Below are 22416 nucleotides of genomic sequence, written 5' to 3' on the forward strand. Positions count from 1 at the left end.
TCAAATTGCCAATGTTGGTAAATGCCACATTCTTTTCCTCATCTTGTCTGTGGTGGGAGTTACAAACCTTCTGCCTGGATTTGTGCGTTATTTCCTTGAATGCTCTGGCATCGACACCTCAATCATTCAGTCTTCCATTAAGTCAGTTCATCATTCAAAAGAACAGAAGGACTTAAACAGAAACGAGAGTAGTTGTGTTTAAATATCCCTCTGAAGTTACTAGAAAAAAACAACTAAAAACAAGCCTGGCAGTGTCTGTGTTCCCGGTTACCGGATCTGGTTTAAATTTCTGATGCAGTAGTTTTCCACTGGAAAATGCTGAATGAGTGAAATGATGATGTTTGTCAGGAATGTTGATTTAATCAGCTCTTGAAGAAAAAAATTCTGAAGCCCTTCATTCTGCAATGAGAGCATGCTGCTCAAAGAAAGTGCCTCAACCCCATAGAAAAACAACTCTGCTGGGGAACCAACCTCTCTCCTCTTCCAGTTCCATATTGAACAGAGGCTACAACTCAACTTACTATGGCAGCAGCACACCAAAAAACAAAACCAAGAAGGCGGCAGCTCACCAAAAGCCAATTGAACAAAACCACCCCATAAATACCAGCACCCCAAAGCAGCAACAAAAAGTGGTTTTAAGATAAACCAAGGCGTACAGCTTTCCAAAGAGTGGCCTCTGTGGCATGCTGGCTACAATGCCAACCTTTCAGAAGGCAAAAAACATATTACTGAACTCTTATCATTTTTTCCCCTGCTATCCTATACCTTACACACCTACTGAACCATTTTTCTTCATTGCTGAAATACAAAACCTCACGCTTCCTGAGCTTAAGTAGATATGAAGAATAACATTACATTAGGTTAATTCCGTTCTGGAAAAGAAAATACACTGTACTTAAGAGAAATTCAGAAGAGTGTGGTCTTTAAATATTAAACTAAAATAGCAGCTCTGTGCCTCGTAACGAACAGTGTCACCAAGAGAATCTGATTTTTAAGGAGTATTATGAATTTTAATCTTCTTGGCTTCTTTTTCTTAGTACTGTTTTACTGACTCGTAGAAAATACAGTGAGCCATTTATTTTGATATTCGAAACAATTTTTGCACTTGCTTGTGATAAATTGATTCATGAGACCAAGCATGATGGGTGTGAGCCAGCACTGCAGAAGGTTCAGAAGGCTGGACAGTACCAGCCAACCACCTTTCTGCAGAGGGAAGTTCTGCAGCCACAAAGAGTGCCATAATTGAAGAGAAAAATGTTCTGTGCTCCTAGTTAAGACTTCTGAAGTGAATACTCACTTCATGGTTTCAGCTACTCATTACTGAAACTCCTACCATTTTTGGAAACAAGCCGAAGTGTAACAGTACAACAGAGAGCCACAGTTCAATTACACCAATGCGTATGAATCCAGCAAGTTAATTAAGTCAGCTCAAATACACTCTGCTGAATATCTGTCACGTCTGCTTCTGATTACTCTTATAAGCCTGAAAAAGGAAAGGAAAAAGGATTTACTCGTCCTACACACACACACTCAAAACTTTCCAGCAACGTCAAAGAGGAGCCATCTTTGTCAATATTGAAGGCTGTTCTTCAGTAAATGAGTAGCCAGCTACATTGCAGAGGCCTACCCTCAGGACACAAGAGAACCTCTGTGTGGATGGCCGATACCTCTTTGATACCTAACACATAGCAGTGCAGGGAGAAGATGTGCTGCCTTACAGAACCTCCCTGCCAGATGAAGCTTCTGGAGAGGACCTTTCCCACATGCTTGCCTGAAACCCACACGTAGGTCAGGTGCAGCATAGCAAGCTGCCCCAGGATGTGAACGTATCAGTCTGCCTGTGGTCCCTCTGAAGTTGTCAGTAAGGATACAGTAGCACATCCCATGGCAGAAGTCTGTTTTTCCAGGAAGAGAATTGAAGGAAACTGACTTTCATAAAAGACAGCACAAAATACTTAGCGTCCAGCTTGTCTCAAATTAGGATTTTGGTCAGTGTCACAGAGGGATTGGTATCTTCCCCATTCCTATAGACCACCCACCTCTCAGAAGTATAAATTAGTTTAGTTCTTTCAGTCCTGTTGTAAGCCAATGGGAGATGGACTTTCACCTGCTCTGGTGGGAAATGTATGTTGTCCTAAAGATCCTGAAACAAAGAGCTTTTGTTGAAGAAACAAATCAATTGAAAAAATCAAGGTTAGTGATTAATTTTTGACCAAATAAACCCAAAGAAGGAAAGGACTTTTTAACCCATGATGATAAGTTTTGTAAAAATGCTGTCTAGACATGAGGAATAGATGTGATCAGTAGAACACTACAGAAATACCACAACAAGCTAAAACTGCACTGCTGTGAAAAGCACACTTCAGGTGTTTCATTGTGGAAAAGAGACTTTTCAGACTGACTGGCTTAACATAAACCTGACAGAGACAGATTATGTTTTACTGGCAGTAGCTAAAGGAGTTCCCCCTTCCTTCCTCCCCAGCAGACAACAATCTTAACACGCATTCAGAACAGTTGAATGCACAGGAATGTTACTTTTTTTCCAGGCAGTATTTATTGGTTCTGTCTTTTACTTCTAATTTTACTTTTATACATACATACATACGTATATACACATATACATACATATATAAAAGTATTTGTATTATATTTACTATAGTACTGTGTTTACTATATTTATATTTACTCTATTTCCTATATTTATATGTATATTTATTTTTCATATATGTGTGTATATATATATATATATAAACTTCCAGAGTTAGATAGTAATTTTATCAACTAGCAATTTCACTTACAAACTTGGTAAGCCATAACCAAGGAACTGTACCCCACACCAGAAGGCTGACACACCCCCAGAGGTATACCACTTTCTCAGAAGCAGGGTGCATCCCCTTTTTGAAGCCTCTTTGCAAGAGACTTGGCACCACAACAACATTCCTTGTACTCATGGCCTTTGAGAAGCCAGCAATGCCAGTGAGCTATGCAGAGGCAGGTGGCAGAGCCAATATCTAGGGATACCAATGAGAGGAATGACAACCAGTAGACTCCTTTCACAGCAACTAAGGAGAAATAGCTGCTTCACTGAAGGCAAACTTTCTAGCTGGCTAGTGAATAAAATGCTTGATAGTTACTATTCTACACAGGATTTCTAAGCAGCCTCTTGTTTCATTTGGTTTTGTTTTAAAATGTAGAGACTGAGTGAGCTAGAGAAACCAGCAATTGTCACTTTGCTTCTATCTGTACTAGATGGAAATGGGACACGACAGTTTAGATTTTGGGTGGTCCTATGCAGAGCCAGGAGTTTGACTCTATCCTTGTGGGTCCCTTCTAACTCAGGATATTCTGTGATAACACAGAATTCACCTGTATCTCCTGTAATGCAAACAAACAAGCCACAACAACATGGGACAATCTGGCCAGAGGAAATGGAAGTGGGTGGCTAAAATGTTCGCCTCAGTTCCTGACTTTCAGAGTGTTGGCAACTCTGCAAATTTACATTCCAGCCTTCTCTATGTGTGCCTCAGTCCACACAACCACATCTTCCTCCAGCACATGAAAATAGAGAATACAAAGGGAATTTTCAGCTTAAAAACACACACGGTGCTCCAGAACTCTGCCAAGAAGTGGAGAGGACCCAAAGTTATAGTCCTTAGATCTCACTCCTCTTTTGCCTCTTACCTTTAGCTATTACTGTATAATGTTTTAATGGATTAAGCCACTACCTAGTCCCAGTGATATCTCTTGGTAAAGCAACTCTCAATCAAACTAAGTGCCATTAGCTAGGATGTGAGAAGCAAAATGTCCTGGTAAAACACATTCCTTGTTATGAAAGAAACCCTGCAACAAACCACACAGATCAAATACACTCTAGTAAACAGCATGGAACGTCAGCTGAGCGAAGACCTCTCTGAGAATGTCTGAGTAGCAATAATGCTTATTGGCTGCTTTTAAATAAACTTACCAGAACTTTTGAGGTCTCTAAGATACATTTAAATCCTCCAAGTTTGGGCAGAAAAACAAAGCAAGAGGCAAAGATATTCCAGGTCCTCACTGCAGGAAGAATATTTGCAGGAGCACTCAGGTATTTGACACTGGAGAATCCACAGTGGGCGTGGGTAGGAAAGAAATTATAAAAGCAGCAACCACTGGGAAAAGATTCAACAGCAGCTCAATGTTTCACATGAAGCAATCTCAGGATTCCAGCCCCCGTCCACAAGCACGCATCCTCCTCCTCCAACGTGGCTGCAGTTTACTCCTTTGTGTTACCCCACACAAATGTTTTTAACATTCATTCAGAACTCTTGCTGCTAAAATGTGTCACTACAATCACGTTATCCACTCTGAAACAAACTGCATCCCAGGATTTACTGTGTGCATGGATTATTTTGAGTGGCCTGTGCACTGACTCACAATCAAGAAATGGCCTACGTTCTTACTGAGATATTTAGATCATGAAGGAAGACAGATACAAAACAGACAGCACTGCCAAAAGATGACTCACAGATCATCTTGTTCACTCATTCTGAATTAGTGGACAAGCAGATTTGTCCCCAAAGGCTGTCTCATGTTCCTGAGGACACTGGATGGTGGCAGATAAGCCAAACACCCTGCATCCTGTTTTATTTATCCCCATTGCAGTCTAGCTATCATGTTGATCTGGAAGGTCTTCTAGAGTTGCAGACAATTTCAAGGAGTCATCTCTTTTTGTACCGGTACTTGCATAAGCTCTATGCTTTCTTTCAGACACTACTCTGTGTAAGCATTATCTAAAATACAGCGGAAGGAGTTGTCTTCTTCAGAGTTGAAAGGTAGCAAAGCAGAGGACAATACAGGGCATCTCTCAACAGGCACTGGGCAGATACTACGTCACTAAATACACAAACTTTTGACAGCATTGTAAATGTATGCAGCATGGCAGTAGAGAGAGAAAAAACATGGCCCTCTTCCCAGTGACCTTTGTGAACCAACAGATGGGACAGCAGTTCAACTTCATACTTCCCTTTTCCTAAGGCGTGTGTTGGGTGCTGCAGGGGAGAATGAACTTCCCAAAAGAATCTGAACAGATGTGAAGGACAATGCTGTGATTGCCATCAGATAAACAAAGAGTATGCAGTCAGTCATCTGTTCTGAAAAAAACAAATTCCTCCAAGTTAAGCCAACATGTCTTACATCTCCTAGAGAGCAGTCTCCGCGTTTTGCTGTGATTTTTCTAGCCAGAATTTTCTTAGTTCTCATTTGCTCAGATCCCTCCACAGAGCAGCACTGCCCACCAGCACAGCTTGGCACTCACTAGTGCTGAGGCTGGCTGAGGAGCTGCAATGTTCAGAAGATCCCACCTTCTCTTTAGACACTGGCAAGCTGGTGTCTGTTAACCACACAGCTGCTGCAGGGACACGGCAGCAAGTCTTCCTCAGCTGCAGCTTGCTTTCAAGCCAATGTCCTTAAAGAAATGGGAGTCTGCAGACACCATGGTACCACAAGCTATATAAATACCTAAAACTTGAGAAAATATGGGAGAAGAACTTGCCAGAGGCAGCACAGTAACACTGTATTAAAAATCCAGCTATTTGCTGTGTTTGTAAGGAATAACTCATTTTTCAATGAAGAGCCATAGCAAATGGGTTGGATTGCCATTTGGGATATAAACACATTTTGAAAGGAAATCAATTCCAGAGGCTGTTCCCCATTTTGCAGTCTTACCCCCTGTCTAATCTACAACTCAGTCCAGGTTGATATCCAGCATTCTTGTATTTCAAGCTGAACAATCTCATCAACAGCTGGGTAACCAAGTGTAGCAAGTGCAGCATTAAGAAAGTGACAGAACCTGTCAGAATGAAATTTCTTCAATGAAACAATACTCTTTCGATGGCTCTTAATTGAGAGACCTGATAACCACTTAGGTTTGATTGTCAGAACATGGTGGAAACGTCCAATCCAATTTTATCACTCGCTTCCCCAGCAGGATCACTGTTATTCTGTTTTCAACCAACACTGTATGTGCCTTTGTTAACTGCTTTACCTTAATTTTGAAAATTTTAATTGAGTTTGGCACTTGCATGAAGTCTGAAACTGACAGCTTGATTGCTGCCACTACCTATTTTCTCCTGGAACATGAGCAGAACCCCTCTGTAGCACAATGACACAGTTCTGCACACAGCCCCTTGGTAAACTCTGCATGTAGAAAGCGAAGTATAACCACAGATTTCTGTGCTGAGAGCCACAGTAAGCAAAAATTACACAGCATGTACAGGCAGCCACGACAAGCTGGCTAAGGCTAGCAATGATTTCAAAAACACTTGGAGGCAGGCTTCTGATTGTAAAGCTGAAGAAGGTGCATTTGAACTGCAACCTCAATGCACGCATTTCCAGTATCTATTGACAGCATCTGAGCTGCTTGGCCTTCAATCACCTCGAAGATGCTGAGATTCAGAGTCAATAAGCAGATCGCCAGGCTAGAGGTACAAACTAGCAGATCTCTCCTTCCATCTATGAGGTCCATTACTAAAGCTCAGCAACTGTAAAACTGAGCCCTAGGTATTTGGAAAGCAGCCTAGAGATTCCAAACCAATGAGATTTTGGATCCCATCACTGCAGAAGGAGTATTAAAACTTCAGTCATGTCCTGAATTCCACAATTTTAGACTGAAATTCTTTGAACGTGGCACCAAAGCTGGCTTCCAGCTAACTAATGCTAAAGGCTCCTCTGTAAATATGGGAACGCTCATTTTTTTGGAGGGAGAGTGAAAGTGGTCATTGTTAAATGGAAAGCTGCAACATCTTCTGTTCAATAAGCTCTGGAGAAGTTTTTACTGCCAAAGAGAAACATCTTTGGACATCTCTGCATCTTCAGTGCAGACACTGGAGGTGGCTTAATGTATGGAAACCCAGCACCAGAAATGTAAAAAACAAGGAGTACACACGGAATTACTGCAGATCCAACCGATCACCGATTACTTAAAAACATGTCCCTTCAGTCCTACAGTCTGTGTAAAATACTGATGACCCAGAACTGCTCAGCTCTACGGCTGGCTGAAGATAAAGGTGTAGCTCTGCTTTGTATTCCCACCAATGGTCTCCAGAAACAAAGTTTCTGTTCACAAGCTTCTGCTGCAGAAGGTGCTGAATCAGCACACTCAGGAAACATCCTTGCAGGGGAAACTTCATCCCCAGATCACTGGTACACTTAGCATTTTCTAGACAGCAGAGAAGACACAGAGACTGCTGTCAATACAGCACTGCTTCTAAAAGATGAAGTATAAAGAAATTAAAATCACTTTGGATTAACATTGCTTTAAAGAGTTTATACCCCAAATTGCTGCTTTAAGCATTACAGCTAAATAAATTCATTATATTCCACTAACAGCAATATGCTATTAATATCAGATATGAACTTGTCTTGCATAACTGTGTTTTTTCGCCCATTTTAAAAGATGAATTCCTTTGTAATGCAGAGAATTTGTTAGAGTTTTAAAGCACTCATGAAACACCATGGAAGAAGTAATGTATCTAATCAGGAACAGCAAAAAACGGAAACAAGATTAAGATATTGCCACTTAATTTCCTAGAAAATAATGTGCCACCAGCTGTGTAAACTTTCCTGTAGCTAAAGCAAATATTCTGATAACAAGCAGGCAGCTGATTTAGACCGAAGTCTGTTTCCTCAGCAGTCAAGCCTCCCAAAGAAAATCTTGAGTTGTCCTCTGACTGGATTTTAAAGATAGCCTAGCACTAAATTCATCTGAAAAGCAGGATTCTGAGCAATCTTTGGTTTTTACGTTCAACTCATTAACTCTGAGCTCCTGCTGGCACACCTCTACGCTCCCTGAAAGTAACACATAAGCAACACAGCGTGCACCGTTCTTCTGACACACCAGGCAGACATGTGCAGACTCCAGCAGCTGGACTCTGCTTTTGTCTCCTGAAGAGAGAGAGGCGAAGGCCTACCTGCTGATTCCAGTCACAGGCACTGTGCATTCTGTAGAGTTTTCTCTTCTGGAAACTGTGAAGTGGCCTCGTTCGGGCAGATGTGCTGACATTAGTCACAGAAAAAGATCTTAGTCTTGTCCTGTCTCTTCTTCTTTTCTTGATGTGCTGATGGTCAAGCAACCAGCTGCTTGAAGAGGATACTTCTCTGTTGTCTGAAGCCCTGCAGTTTCATAATTAACGAGAGAGTTAATACAAGTGTTAAATATGCTCCATGTGCACCGGCCAAGATTTCAACCTCTGATTAGCATGAGCCATCTAATTCTAAGAAAACGTGACACACACTGAAGTATTTCAGCACACTGCTTCAGGAAAGCACCTGTGTGTTTTGTTTGCTCTTTGACTAAGTCTGTGTTTCATCACAGAAAGAAATGCACCGTTCTTGCTAACTTTTCTAACATTTCTTGTTTTTTCCAAATTCAAGAGCTCTCCCCAGTGCTTCTAATACCTATGAACTTGAAGTTACAACTATTATTTCTCTGCAAACCTACATTCTACACAGTTGTGCTAATACATGGAGACCTAGAATCTTGCCTAAACACTTGGAGACTGCCTGATTTTTTGCTCATGAACTGAAACTTCAGTAAACCTTTACAAACCACTGCTGACTCCTGGTAGGGCTGCAAAGCACTGCAAAACATCTGTATCAAAATCAGGAATTCTGCTCCTTCAGTTTAACCAATACAATGCCATCAAATGTACTTCGTTTTCCCAGGTATCCCAGTCTTATTTTGTTGCTGCAGCAACATCTGCCTGCAAAGGTAAAGGCGCCCTGCAAAAATCACTCAAGTGTGCATTTAGTTTTGCAATACTGGAGACCTTGACTGCAACTCTGAACTGCCCAAGAAGTGCAAACACATGAGATATCTCAGCCTTGGGTCATAACAGGCCATCTTTCTGCAGGAACAATTGTTTTCTCTGCATGAATGGTTATTCCCTTTCATGCACTTTATCTGGTAGGATACAGCTTTATTAGAAAACCTACAACATGCAATAAAACATGAAAATGAATTTATTACAGGGCCGTTTATCAATCTTTTTGAGAAATAACTATCTACTAATGGTACATTTTTATTAAGTAGAAGGGCTCACTACGAAAGCTTGATTAAACACCACCCCATGCTGCGCTGTCGTGGCAACGATGTTTTATTGGCATGAATCTGAACTATTCTTCTGACACATCAAACCCCCAACAAGTGATACACACTCAATGACAAATGTGCTAATTAAAAGAAGAATGGTTATGTATGTAGAGGAACACACTAGTAAGTGCCGAGACAGAACCCAAAGCATTGAAGCATGACATTCTTAATGCAAATGCTGAACTTTACAGCTTGAGAAAGAAATACAATATTGCAGGACCATGCAAAAGTTCCATTAAAGTACCTTCTCCAAATGCTTAAAAACTTCTGTTCTGTTCTTATCTGCCCTGACATCAGAGAGTGCCAAGACCAATTTCTGAACTTCCATTACCACCCTCTTACATGAAAACCATTTGGAAAAGAATATTAGCACAAAAAGCTCCTCAGTCTCAATTTCTGCAATTGCTGCCTTTGTTCTGGTGTGCTACGCAGGTCACTGATGATCTCTCTGCAACCTTTTCCAGCTGCTCTATTTACCCTCCTGTGCCTTCCAGGAATGCTCAGCTCCTGTTTCAGATGAAGCAGAGTTCTCAGTGCTGTGGTTTGGAGCAATACACAGCAATACCTTTTTCCTGCCACACATGTAAACAACACTTCCAAGTCAAGGCTGAAGTTATCCATGTATTTAGAGCTTCATGCAGTATGGTTTTCAAAACAGGATTCTACAGAAGAGCAGAGGTCAAATTCCTCTATTTGCTCCTTTCAAAGCTTCTAGGTTGGCCTGTCTTGCACTGCAGACTAGCTGCAGAACAGAGACCTTACAGAATGCACACATGCACTGGAAGCCACAAGACAGGCTCCATTTGTTCTGAACTAAAGATTTTTTTCCACTCCTCTCTGTTGATAAGGAAGTAATTCTATTAAGGAGCTGCTTCTATGAAGATTTACCTTCATCTGGCTTATCTTTGGATCCAGATTCAATAGAGCAAAGAAAGGCAACATTAAAAAAGAAAAAAGGGAAGCCACTAACAAAATCATACCTTGACAAATGGCAATTCAAGTTTACCCACATTTAATCAACCAGGAACTATACATGTATCACCAATTCCACTGGGAACTCCCAAGTAGCCAGCCATACTGCAACCTCCATCGTTACAAACCTCAAAGCACCTCACGTGCAGACTTACTTTAAACATGGACTACATCTTTTGCATCAAGAGCCTACAACGGATTTCAAAAATGTACTGAAGTAAAAATAACAGTTAAAACAGCAATACCATCCCTTCTTTTTCCATCTTCAAAATCCTAAAAATCACCTTACTTTCAAGTTGATTTTGTTTTCTACTTTCTAAAATACACAATAAAGTCAGCTCTGGAAAAAGTGAGGGGAGAATTAGCCAAGAAATGAAGTTAACTTCAGCATGTAACTGCTTGATGTAACTGCACACTAAACAAGGACACCAATAAAATACAAAAAGAAATGAAGCACACTCAAAACCACAAGTAGGAGTCAGTGAATTTCCTTTTGGGATTCTTAGGACAACTACTCTATGTCGTGCTTAATTACCACCTTTAATGAGCTGTATTTATTTACAGGCTTAAAAGCATTTCACAATACAAAAAGTGAAAAATTAAAATAATTCAACTGATTTTCAAGATTACACATAGAAAAGTCACAAGCCTCTGAGAGTAGCCCTGCTGAGAAGAACTCAGGGATCCTGATAGATGAAAGACTTAAAATGAGCCAGCAGTGTGTGTCTGCAGCCCGGAAGGCCAGTGGTATCATGGGCTGCATCAGAAGAAGGATGGCACAAGGGTGAGGGAGGGGATTGCTCCTCTCTGCCCTTGTGAGCCCTGTCTGGAGTACTGCATTCAGGTCTGATGCCCCCAGCACAGGAGGAACGTGGAGCTATCAGAGAGGGTCCAGAGGAGGGCCGTGAAGATGATCAGAGGGTTGGAGCACCTCTCTTATGAAGACAGGCTGAAGGGACTAAGCTTGTTCAATCGGAGAAGAGAAGGCTGTGGAGAGACCTCATTATGACCTTCTAGTATTTAAAGGGAAATCAACTTTTTACACAGGTAGACAGCAACAGGACAAGGAGAAACAGCTTTACACTAAAGGAGGGAAGATTTAGATTAGGGAAAGTGGTGAGGTGCTAGCACAGGCTGCCCAGAGAGGATACGGATGTTGTGTTCCCAGAGGTGTTGAAGGCCAGGTTGGATGGCCCTGAGCAACCAGGTCTAGTACTGAATCTAGCTGGAGGCTGGCAGCCCTGCTTGGATGATATTTGAAGCTCCCTTCCAATCCAAGCCATTCTATCATTCTACGATTGTGATTCTTTGATTCCCTTCCAGCAGCTAACTTACCACCTCCAGTTCAGAGCTACAGCACTGAGAAAATCCTCCATGTCTTCCCATTCTTCCTTTGGTTGTTACAGAGCACGGGTAGAAAATGACCAGCCTTAGAGAGTGCGCTCCCTGAGCTGCTCCAGCAACTGTGCTGCTCATAAAAGGGAAAGAGGGCTGATTTTGGAAAGTTCCTGATAAATGTCTGATGGAAAGTAAAATGCAGAAGAGCAGTGGCTTCAAGTTGCATCATTAGTGTCCCTCATCACGAAGTAAAATTCATTCACATCTAAAAACACTTAAAAAACAGGACTCCTTCCTCGTCCGTTGCACAAGGAAGTCACTGAGTCATTTCTAATGGTCTTAATTCTTTTCTTCTTCCACATACCCATCAGGGCAGCTTTTATTCCAGAACTCAGTGGAGTATTCTGATTTTTCCCTGCATTACTTGTAAACAACCACTAGATCAGGAACACAAATGCCACATGACAGGACCTCTTCATCCTCAAATTTAGGGCACAGTCACACAGTCGCTTTGGCAACAGACGGCAGTTAAAAGAAGCTGCCCATCCAAGCTGCTCATTATAATCTCCTCGTGGGAAGCTACAGCTTCTGCAGCAAAGCTGCTGAAAAACAGACGGTGTGACCAGCCCTACATGGAACTGGGAGCCAGGGAATTACGTTCTGCTGCAGACACTGCCATAAAGCCCCTGGCCCTACTAGTGAACACCTTCTTCAGCCACTTGATCTTAATCAAGACCTGTGAATAACTCAGCTATGCCCTCATCCCTCCAATCACCTTACCAAGAGAAATATTCTATGTACCCAGGTCTTTTGTAAGATAGGACTGTAAATAATAATCTTAATAGTGTTTTGAGATTAATACAGAAAAGTACCTGCAGGGTATTTTAAAATGAACAAACACAGGATAAAGTTACTAAAACTTATGGCATAGTATTAAGAAATGTTTGCCTACAGCGTTAATTTCAAGCTGCTACATCCTTTCATCCCAGAAAAGTAAGCCCATGAAAGATTAGCTGGCAAAGATTCATTTAGCCTCAAACTGAAGATGTGCAAACTGATGAAGTTATCAGAAATAAACAGACCCTGACCCACACTGAGGTACAAGTGGCAATGGCCGTGTGTTCTACTAATCCAGTGAAATCTAATTTGTCAGCTTCCTAGTAATTAAGGTGAATCATGATGACAGAATCCACTGAGTCTAAAATATGTAAAAATAGTGTGCTATTTAATGAGTCCTTTCACTACTGCACAGATACATTCTTCGTCCCAGGACTTACTTGAGTGGAATTACGGTGACAGCATTATCTTATGATGTCTCTAAGAAAACAAAAATACACTACAACTTTCCAAGCTCAACTCTGTCCCTCTTGAAGTTTACAAAAAGCAGTTCTTTCGTTCTAACTTAATACCATAAGGATTATTTGTTGAATTTATGTAACTTTTCCAATAGTTATTCCCAAAGAAAATAACACCGTACTGTCACCTACCTGAAGGAGATGCCATTGACCAGCTGTCTGTGCCTGCAAGTTTTGGAGGAGAGAGAAGAAGCTGGAGACAGGTTGAGCGGAGCAATGAGGCTACTGATGATTTCACTCAGTTGTGCACTCTGGAAAAAATAAAAACACAGAAGGTAGTCAGACTTCTATCCATACTCAACGGCTCCTGGGCTTCTGTTGCTTTCCCACTCAAGATTCCAATCTCATACATCATGGAAGAATCGTACTTAGTCTCTTCTTGTGAATAACCAAGAGCTGCACGTTTATTTTCTTCCACATTATGCTCAGCTATAAAAACAAACAAACAAAAAAACCCACCCCTGAACTACCTGCCAAGGACACCGAATAAATAATACACTAAATAGATCTGTGATTTCGGTACTGCAGCCAAAGATTGTTAGAACAGCAGAAGAAACCAGAACTTTTTACAGCTGATGTTACAACAGCTGCAGCTCAGAAAGCATTTCAACAGGAAAAAAAATGTCTGCTGTCTACTTATGGCACATTTTGTTCACTCAAAAGTATGCGCTCTTGTTAAGAGAATACTCTTCATTGCTCACGGCAGTAAAAACAACAACAAAAACAAAGAAAAATCCCACAAAGCCACCATTTTTATTTTATTCTCTATTTTTACAGGAAGACTACTGTAGCTACGGACAGAATGACTAAAATCTTCCAACGACCTCAAAACCACTGCCTTCTAAAATCGCACCAGAAGAAAGGCAGGTTATTTGGTAAGACCAGGAGCTCCCTACAAAGCACCGAGTTGTGGACTGACTCCAGATAACGTTTCACAATGGTTTTGTTTTAAATGTCAGACCTTCATGGTTATTCTGACAATAAATGCAGCCCGCAGCTTGCTTAGAGGAAACTGCTGTATACTGAACACAAAGGCAATGGATCTGAAATGGCATACATGCTTCTTAAACTTTTTAAATCACTTTGTACGCTTTTCAGTCAGAACTGATTGCTCAAAACAAGAATGGCCAGAGGCTACCCAAGTGACTTCTGCTTGCATTTCTAGGCACTATCGTTTATACAGGGAGAGGCTGAAAAAATTATTTTCCAGTTAATTACAAGTCATGCCTTTTCTGTTAATGTTTAAGTGATGCATTCCGGTCATCGGGTAAAAATTGCAGGACGGAATAAAACATTCAGGGACAGATTTTAAAGCACAGAAATAGCAATTTGGTCATAAAAGATCTAGACAAAGCAAACAAGATGTGAGTAACATATTTATCAGATTGATTTAAAAATCTCAACAAGCATTCAATCTGTACGAAGCAAAGACTCCACTGAATGGAAAAGCACCACCACAATGGCAGACATCCAAACTGCAAGGAAAAAATTACACGTTTTTAAGATGTTGCACAGCTACGTAGAGAACTCAAAAACAGTCTTTAAAAAAAAAACCAAAAAAAGGAAGGCTCAGTCATTTTGTATTTTACCTTTTTTAAAAACAGATTGAAGAATTCTGTGGGAATGTGTATAGAAATACTTCAGCCTACAGCATGGCTCTTCTCAACATGAAGAAACCCAGACCTTAGGGCCCAGGTTAACTTACAGAACCAATCATCAAAAACCCCAGCAGATCAAATCCCAAAGCTTAGTGCGGTACGAAAGGAAGAAATCTGTGTGAACCCAGAGATGCACTGTAAGAAGAACACCTGCAAGTCATTTTCAGACCATCACATTTCTTGGAGCTCTGTAACTACCTGGGTACCAGTAAACGCACTGCTAGTACTTAATTAGTCAATGTTTTACGAGAAGAAAAGTGTGTTTAATTCTCCAAGTAGTTACTTAGGAGGGGACATTCACCACATTCTAAAAATGCTCTTGGTTTACCTTGTGCAATTGCCAGCACTGTGCATGTAAATTTCCTGTTTCATTGCTTCCTCACTCCTGTCTGTTGTGGCTGAAATCCATCAAACAGGGGAAGCACTTTAAGAACAGGAAAGTATGACTATCAAATAAGAAAAATTGGCACAGAGATTCAGGAACAGGAATGGTAACTAAAGCCACTCTTACTCCATTTATACAACATGCATATGAGCAAGAATTTACTGTGGCAGAGCAACATATTAATGCTTTAGTTAATAGCTTTTGTTAGGTTTGCTTTACACTAACTGCAGAAATTAATTCAGGAAACAATGTTCCTGTATCTCCTTGCAATGTGACCCTGCAATATGAAACCTTGCTGGAGTCTACATTGTATTTCCTGGAATTAACCTTGGAAATAACTGGAGCAGCATGAACCGAAACTCCTCTCTACACCTACACTCTGCCTGTGAAATACCTGCAATTCCTCAGCTCCTCACTGGATTGCTATGACGCTCGAAAAGCCAGACCAACAATGACACCCAGTTGGAGCTTTTCTACATACCTCCATCCTCAGCTGCAGTCTTTCATCTCACAGAAGTATTTCCTGAAACAATCTGTGGCAACCCTACCCTAAACCTGAGCATAATGAAGAGGCAGGTTTGGGGATAGCTATTAGAAGTGGTTACGTGGCCGCTTTGATGGAAACCAAGTGGTAACACAGACACATCAGGAGTAACAGATTAATTTGTAAACCTGGTGTACAACGTATTTATTTAAACCCTTGAATGCAACAGCACCCACTCTCAGGAGTGCAAAGCAGCTTCTTCTTCAGAAGCATCACCACGGAACCTGCCCTGTTCCTGCAGTCAATCATTGAGCTCCATCGACTGTTGAGTTCTCATTTTACTTTACCTGTTTTTCTATGTTTCGTAAAAGCAGGGTAGGACTGCTGGGTGACATTTCAAAGTCATGCTCCGGCAAAGAATCCTGTCTCTCAATGGCAGCTTGCGAATTCCCTGTGGCGTTTAATAAAGCTTCTTGGTCTGTCAACTGTATTTGCTTCTTCAAAATGTCTTTTGGAAATGGGAATTCTTCTAAGATCACCATCCCCTAGACAACAGCAATTGAACACAGTTGGTTGACAACGAATTAACCCTCCTAAACCATGTTTAAGGGGTGGCTGAACCTGGCACCTCCCCCTCAAATCTTCCCAGCTACTCTGGAGCGCTTTGACTAGGTTTTAGATACACTCAACAGCTCAAATACAGAAAGAGTCAGTATTTTTATTAATGAAAAACTGCATCATTCATGCTACTCCCTATAACAGCAACCGCACTACAGTGTTATACCACTGCTTAAACATCTGTGCCAAAATTCAAATCAGAAATTCATACTTATTAGAACTACATGCTCGTTTGCCTGCTGTTTTAAGAAGAGGTTTTTCTGCAAAAACAACCACTCTTTGAAGTTGATTATACTTTTTGCATCCAATACATTTCTCTGAAGCATTTTAAAGTGTTCTTTTTTTTTCTTATTCTTATCCATGCTCTAAACAAACATTAAGGTTTCAAGAGAACGATACAAATCAAAACAAAAGCCTTTCATACTTTAATAATTGATTTTTAAGGTGAGCATTTTTAGAGCTTTGGAATTACAGAGGCAGTGATCCTAAATGTTCTAGCAATCTCATCACTTTTGCAGGCAATCTGCACAAATCCAATGGGAGACACAACTTATCAACTGGAGTGCACTGCCCAGTAAGACAGCTGCAACTTTATTTGGTAGGGAACCAAAAGTTTCAGAAACTGAACTGGGAAAAGAATAATGCCACTGTGCTTTTCACATGACAGATACGAAAATTCCAAGTGTCAGACATATTCCCAGGTAACATCTCCGTTGGTTTGCTTCAGCAAACTTAAAACATGAACAATAAGCAAAAAGAACTCTGAAACAGCCAACAACAGTTCCTCCGGCAGCCCCCTGCTTTGTTACTGTCTTGAGAAATAATTCCAATACGTAGAAACAGCTATGCTGCCTCTGCAGGCATTACCCAAAGAGATTGGGCTCCCTCAATTATTCTGCTTCCAATCTGTCCTTCTGGTGAGACCATTCCAGAGGAAGGCAGGGAAGATCATCATTACATGAACGCACCATTCTTCTAGAAGGACAGACTTCACCTGGGACATGTTTGTTGAACATTAAAGCTCCTGCAGTTTTACTCACACCTTGCACTCCTGCCTCAGCAACAACTTGCTCCAAATCAAAAGCAATATTGAAAGAGGCTTCAAGGAAGAGACTAGGAGAAAATGTAAAGTGGACCTGCTATCCTTGCATCTCTAACTTATTCCTCTGTTTCAATTCAAAGCTGACAATAAATATACTCTAAAAGCAAACCCAGGTGCTTAAAAACTTGTATCCAAGCTCAAAACACCCATGGAGATTCTGGATTTCCGTCAGGTCAACATGAGATTTTCCACATTCACTGTTAGGCAGTAGCCCACCATCTGTGCTTTTCAATTTCTGGCAGATGGAAGCAAACGCAGACAGTATCATACTGTAATCTGCAGACCACAGCAGTTACGCTCAAGGAAGTTCAAGGATAGCCTTAATTTTAATGAGCCACAGGACAAAGTAGCCCAACAGCTTTAGAACAAAAGACAGCAAAATAAATAAACAAACAATAAATCACAGGTCAGCATGGAAAGAGGGAAAAAATAACCCACAGCAGTCTGAAACACAAACTCTGATATGAGAGGAAGCACACAGGAAACTCAAAGAGAGAACCCCCCACAGCTATTTCCACTGGAATTTTGTTTTTTTTAAAGCTGCAAAATCCCAGTGACAAGCATGGAAAGAAGAAAGCAGAAAAGTAAATTGAAAAACAGTATGAAAAGGAGTAGACAGAAATAGGTACATAAGAAAAGATAAATGAGGAACAGGAAAGGATTAGGAGTCTAACGCTGGCTATGAAGGAATTCTAACACTGGTCACAACCCGTAGGTTTTGGCAACCAATTTCCCCTACTCCCAACTAAATCTTATTGTTTTATTTGGCAGATTTTCTAAATGGATGGACTCAGAGCTCCAGAGCCACTACTTCTATGTATACAAGGATGCAGCAGACACAACAGAGAAGGCCAGGAAACCTGGTAAGTTAACTATTTCCCTTCCTATTGTGTTCTGCTGTTAGAGGAGTGATACTCTGCTTGAGTTATTGTTGACTGGCTACGAATCACATTTTTTCCCACTCAAAACACAAAGAAGACACTTTAAAACTATTAAGCAGCATACAAACTCTAATGATATTGTGTAACTACTCTGTAGCCACTAAATCAAAACAAAGAGCTCTTCTGTCAGTCCACATGACCTTCCATAACTGCTGCACCAGCATCCTATGAACATGTAAACAAAAAAAAAGGAAGAAAAAAAAAAATCAGAGCCAAAGAGTGTTTGTCTACCTTCTGTATGGGACACAATGCCAAATACCTAACAGCACAGCTGGTAAAAGGGGCATGAAGTTTGCAAAAAGGAATGTTACTAAAGATCTCCAGCAAGAAGGCGGCTAGGCTCTGAGCCAACGTGCCACCTAATGCGAAGAAAATGCATGACTGAAAGAATGCTCTCTCATTTCTCTGTTATTTATTTCTCACTGTTCTGCAGCCCTTGGGACCCATGCCATCTTAAAGTCTGATTCTGGGCATATTGGAGTATTTGGTATTCTGGACATTATTACAATATGGACATTCTCAGCGTTCAGCAAAGTACAAAATCTCCTTTTGCCTCTATGGGCAGAAAGGCAGGAAAGACCCTCAAATAGAGGTTCTTCAAATATTTTCTTTCTTAAGGAAAAATTTGACCGTGGAGACAAAGTTGGATATGTGAAGATGGATTTTGAGAGCTATAAATAGAGAGGAAATAATAATCCTTTATGTGATCAGAAGGAAATGCTCTCTAGCATGATTTCCTTTCTTTCTCTTCCTTTCCTCTCTAGCACGATTTCATGATTTCCCTCCTTTCTCTTCCTTTCCTCCCTCCAAATTTCATGTTCAGTCACCTAAAACCTAAAGCATCTCCTGGCTCCTCTCTATCTGGGCTTATCTGACCATAGCATAGATCACACAACTTTTATGTGGCTCATTAATGATGAGTCCAGAAGCCCTACTCTAAAACCTGTTACTATCACACCACTGGAATTATCACAAGTTTTGGCTTCTTGTGTGTGAGACCGACCTGGACAAGCCATTACATTGATAGATAGATAGATAGATTATTAATGTTTCAGGAATGTGACTTTACCACTGTCTAGCCAGTTTGATTTACAAAAGCTAGCACATGAGTTATACACGTTGGAATTTTAGTAATAATTAATCCTTGACCTGTTCAAAGTGCTGTACAAACATTAACTAACTAATCCTTAGAATAAGCATGCACTGTAAATAACAGAAAAAGCCCCCAGACGCCCACGATGCAAAAATGAATAGCCAAACACCCCTCCCAAAAAACAAATCTTCTTCCATAGAGGAAAAAAATAGTGGGATAAATGACATGGCTTGTCCCAGGGCCCTGAAAGTCACTAACAAAGTCCCCAACTACTACAGATAGGAAGAGTCCCTGACTCTCAGTCCTGTATTGATGCCTCTAGGGTACAATACTTTTTACCTTTTGATGTCTTTCCTATCAACCTCTGTGTGCAACAGTCTGCTTATATACAAGAATTCCAGGGCAAAACAAACAACAACAATGAGGAATCAAAGAAATAAACATTACAAGAAACGCTATTAAAAAAAAATAATCAAAAAGCCCATTTATGAGCTAACAGACAATACCTTGGTGGCACGTATCTGCCTGTGAAGGTCAGTTAGTTGCTGGATTTTGTATTCTAGTTCTGAAATCTGGGCTTGAAGCCATGTCCAACGGCTGCCAATTCTAGCTCTGTCTGCAAGCCACTTCCATTCAGAAGTATAGCTGCTGTGAAGACAAAATGCTGGTTAGTCCAAAAATAAAGATAACCACATTTGCACAAGAACATTTTTGACAGCTGCTCTGCCTCGTGGTGCAAGCGTCTCAGTTGCTTTCAGAAGATACCCATCCAGTTTCACATCAGCTGCTTTCTGTAACTGCAAAACTTGCTCAAACCAGTACAGTGTTCACAGACCCTTCCCAGGCAAGGCTACTTTCCTGTTAACACATTATAAAGCCAAACCTGACAAAACTACTGAATTATATCAGGTTAATACAGTTTACAGATCTGCACAGAATTCCAGTACCCCACCAGCCAGAACTCAAATCTGTCTGCTGTTCCTCCCACAGGCTTCCAGGAATATCGTTTGCTAACAATTGTAATCTAATAAGACATCACCCAGCAGTGACCAGCCAGGTTTCCAGTTACTGCACCAAAAATAAAGACTTAGTTTATTTTATTCAAGTCACTTGATAAACAGAACTGGGCAAGTGTAGTACAGCTAGATCAAAACTCTTACTGCTGCTAACAAACAGGTGGGTGTTGCAACAGAGGACTGACATGGCACTAAACTCATCCCCGCTACCAGAAAACTTAACTCAAACTACATATTAAAGAAATGAATGGTGTAATGGTACCACTCAATATCCTTTGAATGGTCGGGTAAATTCAAACAGAGACTACTATTTCAAGAAAATGGCTGGTGTATTTTCCCCATCAAAGCTGTTAAACAGTCTGGCAGAACTAAATGATTGTGAAAGAACTCCTACTGGAAAAGAAGTGCTTCAAATCCAACAAGTTATTGGGATAAACTGCTCGGTCTGAACCGAGCTGCATGACACTACACGGCAAGTTTTACACAGGCTGACTACGTGAGTCCTTGTTCCCCTGCCAATAAAGAACATGGAAGTATCACAAAAGAAACAAAAAAAGACAAACACCAGAATCTAGAAGCAGGTTCTTACAGGAGCACTGCACATCTTCATGCAGAACTGTGTGCTGACTATCTCAACAATGAATTCTGGTATTTTCATGCAAAAGGATACAAAACATTACTCAAAATCTCTGAACGTTCAGTCTCCTTCAGCTGCCGTAAGTAGGAACAGCAGATACAGCCTCTGGTAGATTACATTTAAAATACATAATTTTCCACCTTTTACTACTAATTGTCTTTCAATTTGTCCCCACATCTTAATCAGAAAATAACTCCACGAAAGCAGGACAATAAGAAGACCAGGTGCAAGAATGTAGATCACATTGATGCTGGATGGAAAAGTCTCTGGTGAAGGGTATATTCTAAAACAGACCACAGAGAGGGGTATAGATGAGAAGCCAAAAACCCCAACACCTGCCCACACAGCTGGGAAACGAAAGGGAATGAGAAGGACTGCAGGTGGCCATACGTCACATACATGGTATGAAATCAGAGTGTGTGGGAATCCATACTCAGATAGCCAGCCTACAACAGAACAACCATTCTTCCAACCTGAAGATGAAGAAATCGTATCTGTACATTATTAAAAAAATCCTCTCCAGAGTTGCATCACGAGTTATTTTTCAAATATGTGTTTACATACGGTTTTTTTGTCTCCAGCACAATATTAAATCTTGAATTAACTGCATGTGCTGTTAAATACATTATGTAAATGTTTTTCCTGCTTTCTAGCATACTGCGTATTTCTTACGGCCTTAAAGTAGAAGTATGTATGTAATTAAACTCTGCTAGTTTAATTGCTCTGTAATAACAATGTCCTTAGGCTCCTCTGGAAGGACGGCTTCCCACCAAACTAAGCACAGACGTTCCCAGACCAGGCTCACACCAAAGGAAGTGATTTCAGCCTCTCTTCCCTGCCTGCACCTCTGCCACCCCATGCCCAGTGTCAGTGCAAAATAATATGGTAACCCAACATAATTTTTTAATTGATAAGTCTCTAATTCCTATTACTTTGTAAGGTACAGCCCAACATTCACTCAGTAAATAGATGAGGCAACAAGTACTTGTGGGGCATTGGTGACTGGAAAATAGGCAACATCACATGCATTTTTAAGAAGGGTAAAAAGGATGACTCTGGGAACTATTGACCTGTCAGTCTCACGTCTGTGCCAGGAAAGATCACGGAGCAGATCCTTCTGGAAGGAGCGTCCATTCCAGGGATGGAACACCTCTCCTACAAGGACAGGCTGAGAGCTGGGGCTGTTCAGCACAGAGAGGACAAGGCCTGGAGGCTTTCAAGGCGAGGCTGGATCCCTGGGAAACCTGATCTAGCAGTGTTGTCCCTGTTCACTGCAGGGGAGTCGGATGAGATGACCTGTAAAGGTCCCTTCCAACTCTAAGAATTCTGTGATTCTGTGATCTTTTTATGAACAGGAGGAGATTACTGAATGCTTTTCACACACTATGATAATGAAACACTAGCGTCCTTCTTTCACTTTGTAGATTTAGTGGATGGAGAACGCCGTTTTAAGATGGTACCAGTGAACTCATTAATACTGCAGACACAGAGAAGGAAAACAAGCCCACAAAGGTTACAAACATCACAAGGACTTTTAGTGAAGGAGGAAGTCAGGCAGGAGCTACAGTAGAACAGCTAGGATTGAGACAAGAAAAAAAGGGGCTGTCCCATTTCCTGCATGCACAGCATCTCAACTTGGTTTGCATGCCTTTGACATCATACATCCCTCACAGGAATTCTGAATTCTGCC

At 40.9% G+C, this 22416-nt stretch overlaps 1 protein-coding gene across 1 annotated transcript in view; it reads right to left on the bottom strand.

Moving 5' to 3' along the window:
- KANSL1L (KAT8 regulatory NSL complex subunit 1 like) overlaps positions 1 to 22416 on the bottom strand; it is a gene marked incomplete at both ends in the record, with an annotated part of 51679 nt that overhangs the window by 18028 nt on the left and 11235 nt on the right. The window contains 4 exons of the mRNA XM_079538911.1: positions 7947 to 8148; positions 12925 to 13043; positions 15667 to 15864; positions 19580 to 19721. Of these exons, the coding sequence (XP_079395037.1) occupies positions 7947 to 8148; positions 12925 to 13043; positions 15667 to 15864; positions 19580 to 19721 (661 nt within the window). The remainder of the gene's footprint in view (positions 1 to 7946; positions 8149 to 12924; positions 13044 to 15666; positions 15865 to 19579; positions 19722 to 22416) is intronic.

This window comes from Tetrao urogallus (genome assembly GCF_951394365.1).
Source record: "Tetrao urogallus genome assembly, chromosome: 8".
Classification (NCBI taxonomy): domain Eukaryota; kingdom Metazoa; phylum Chordata; class Aves; order Galliformes; family Phasianidae; genus Tetrao; species Tetrao urogallus.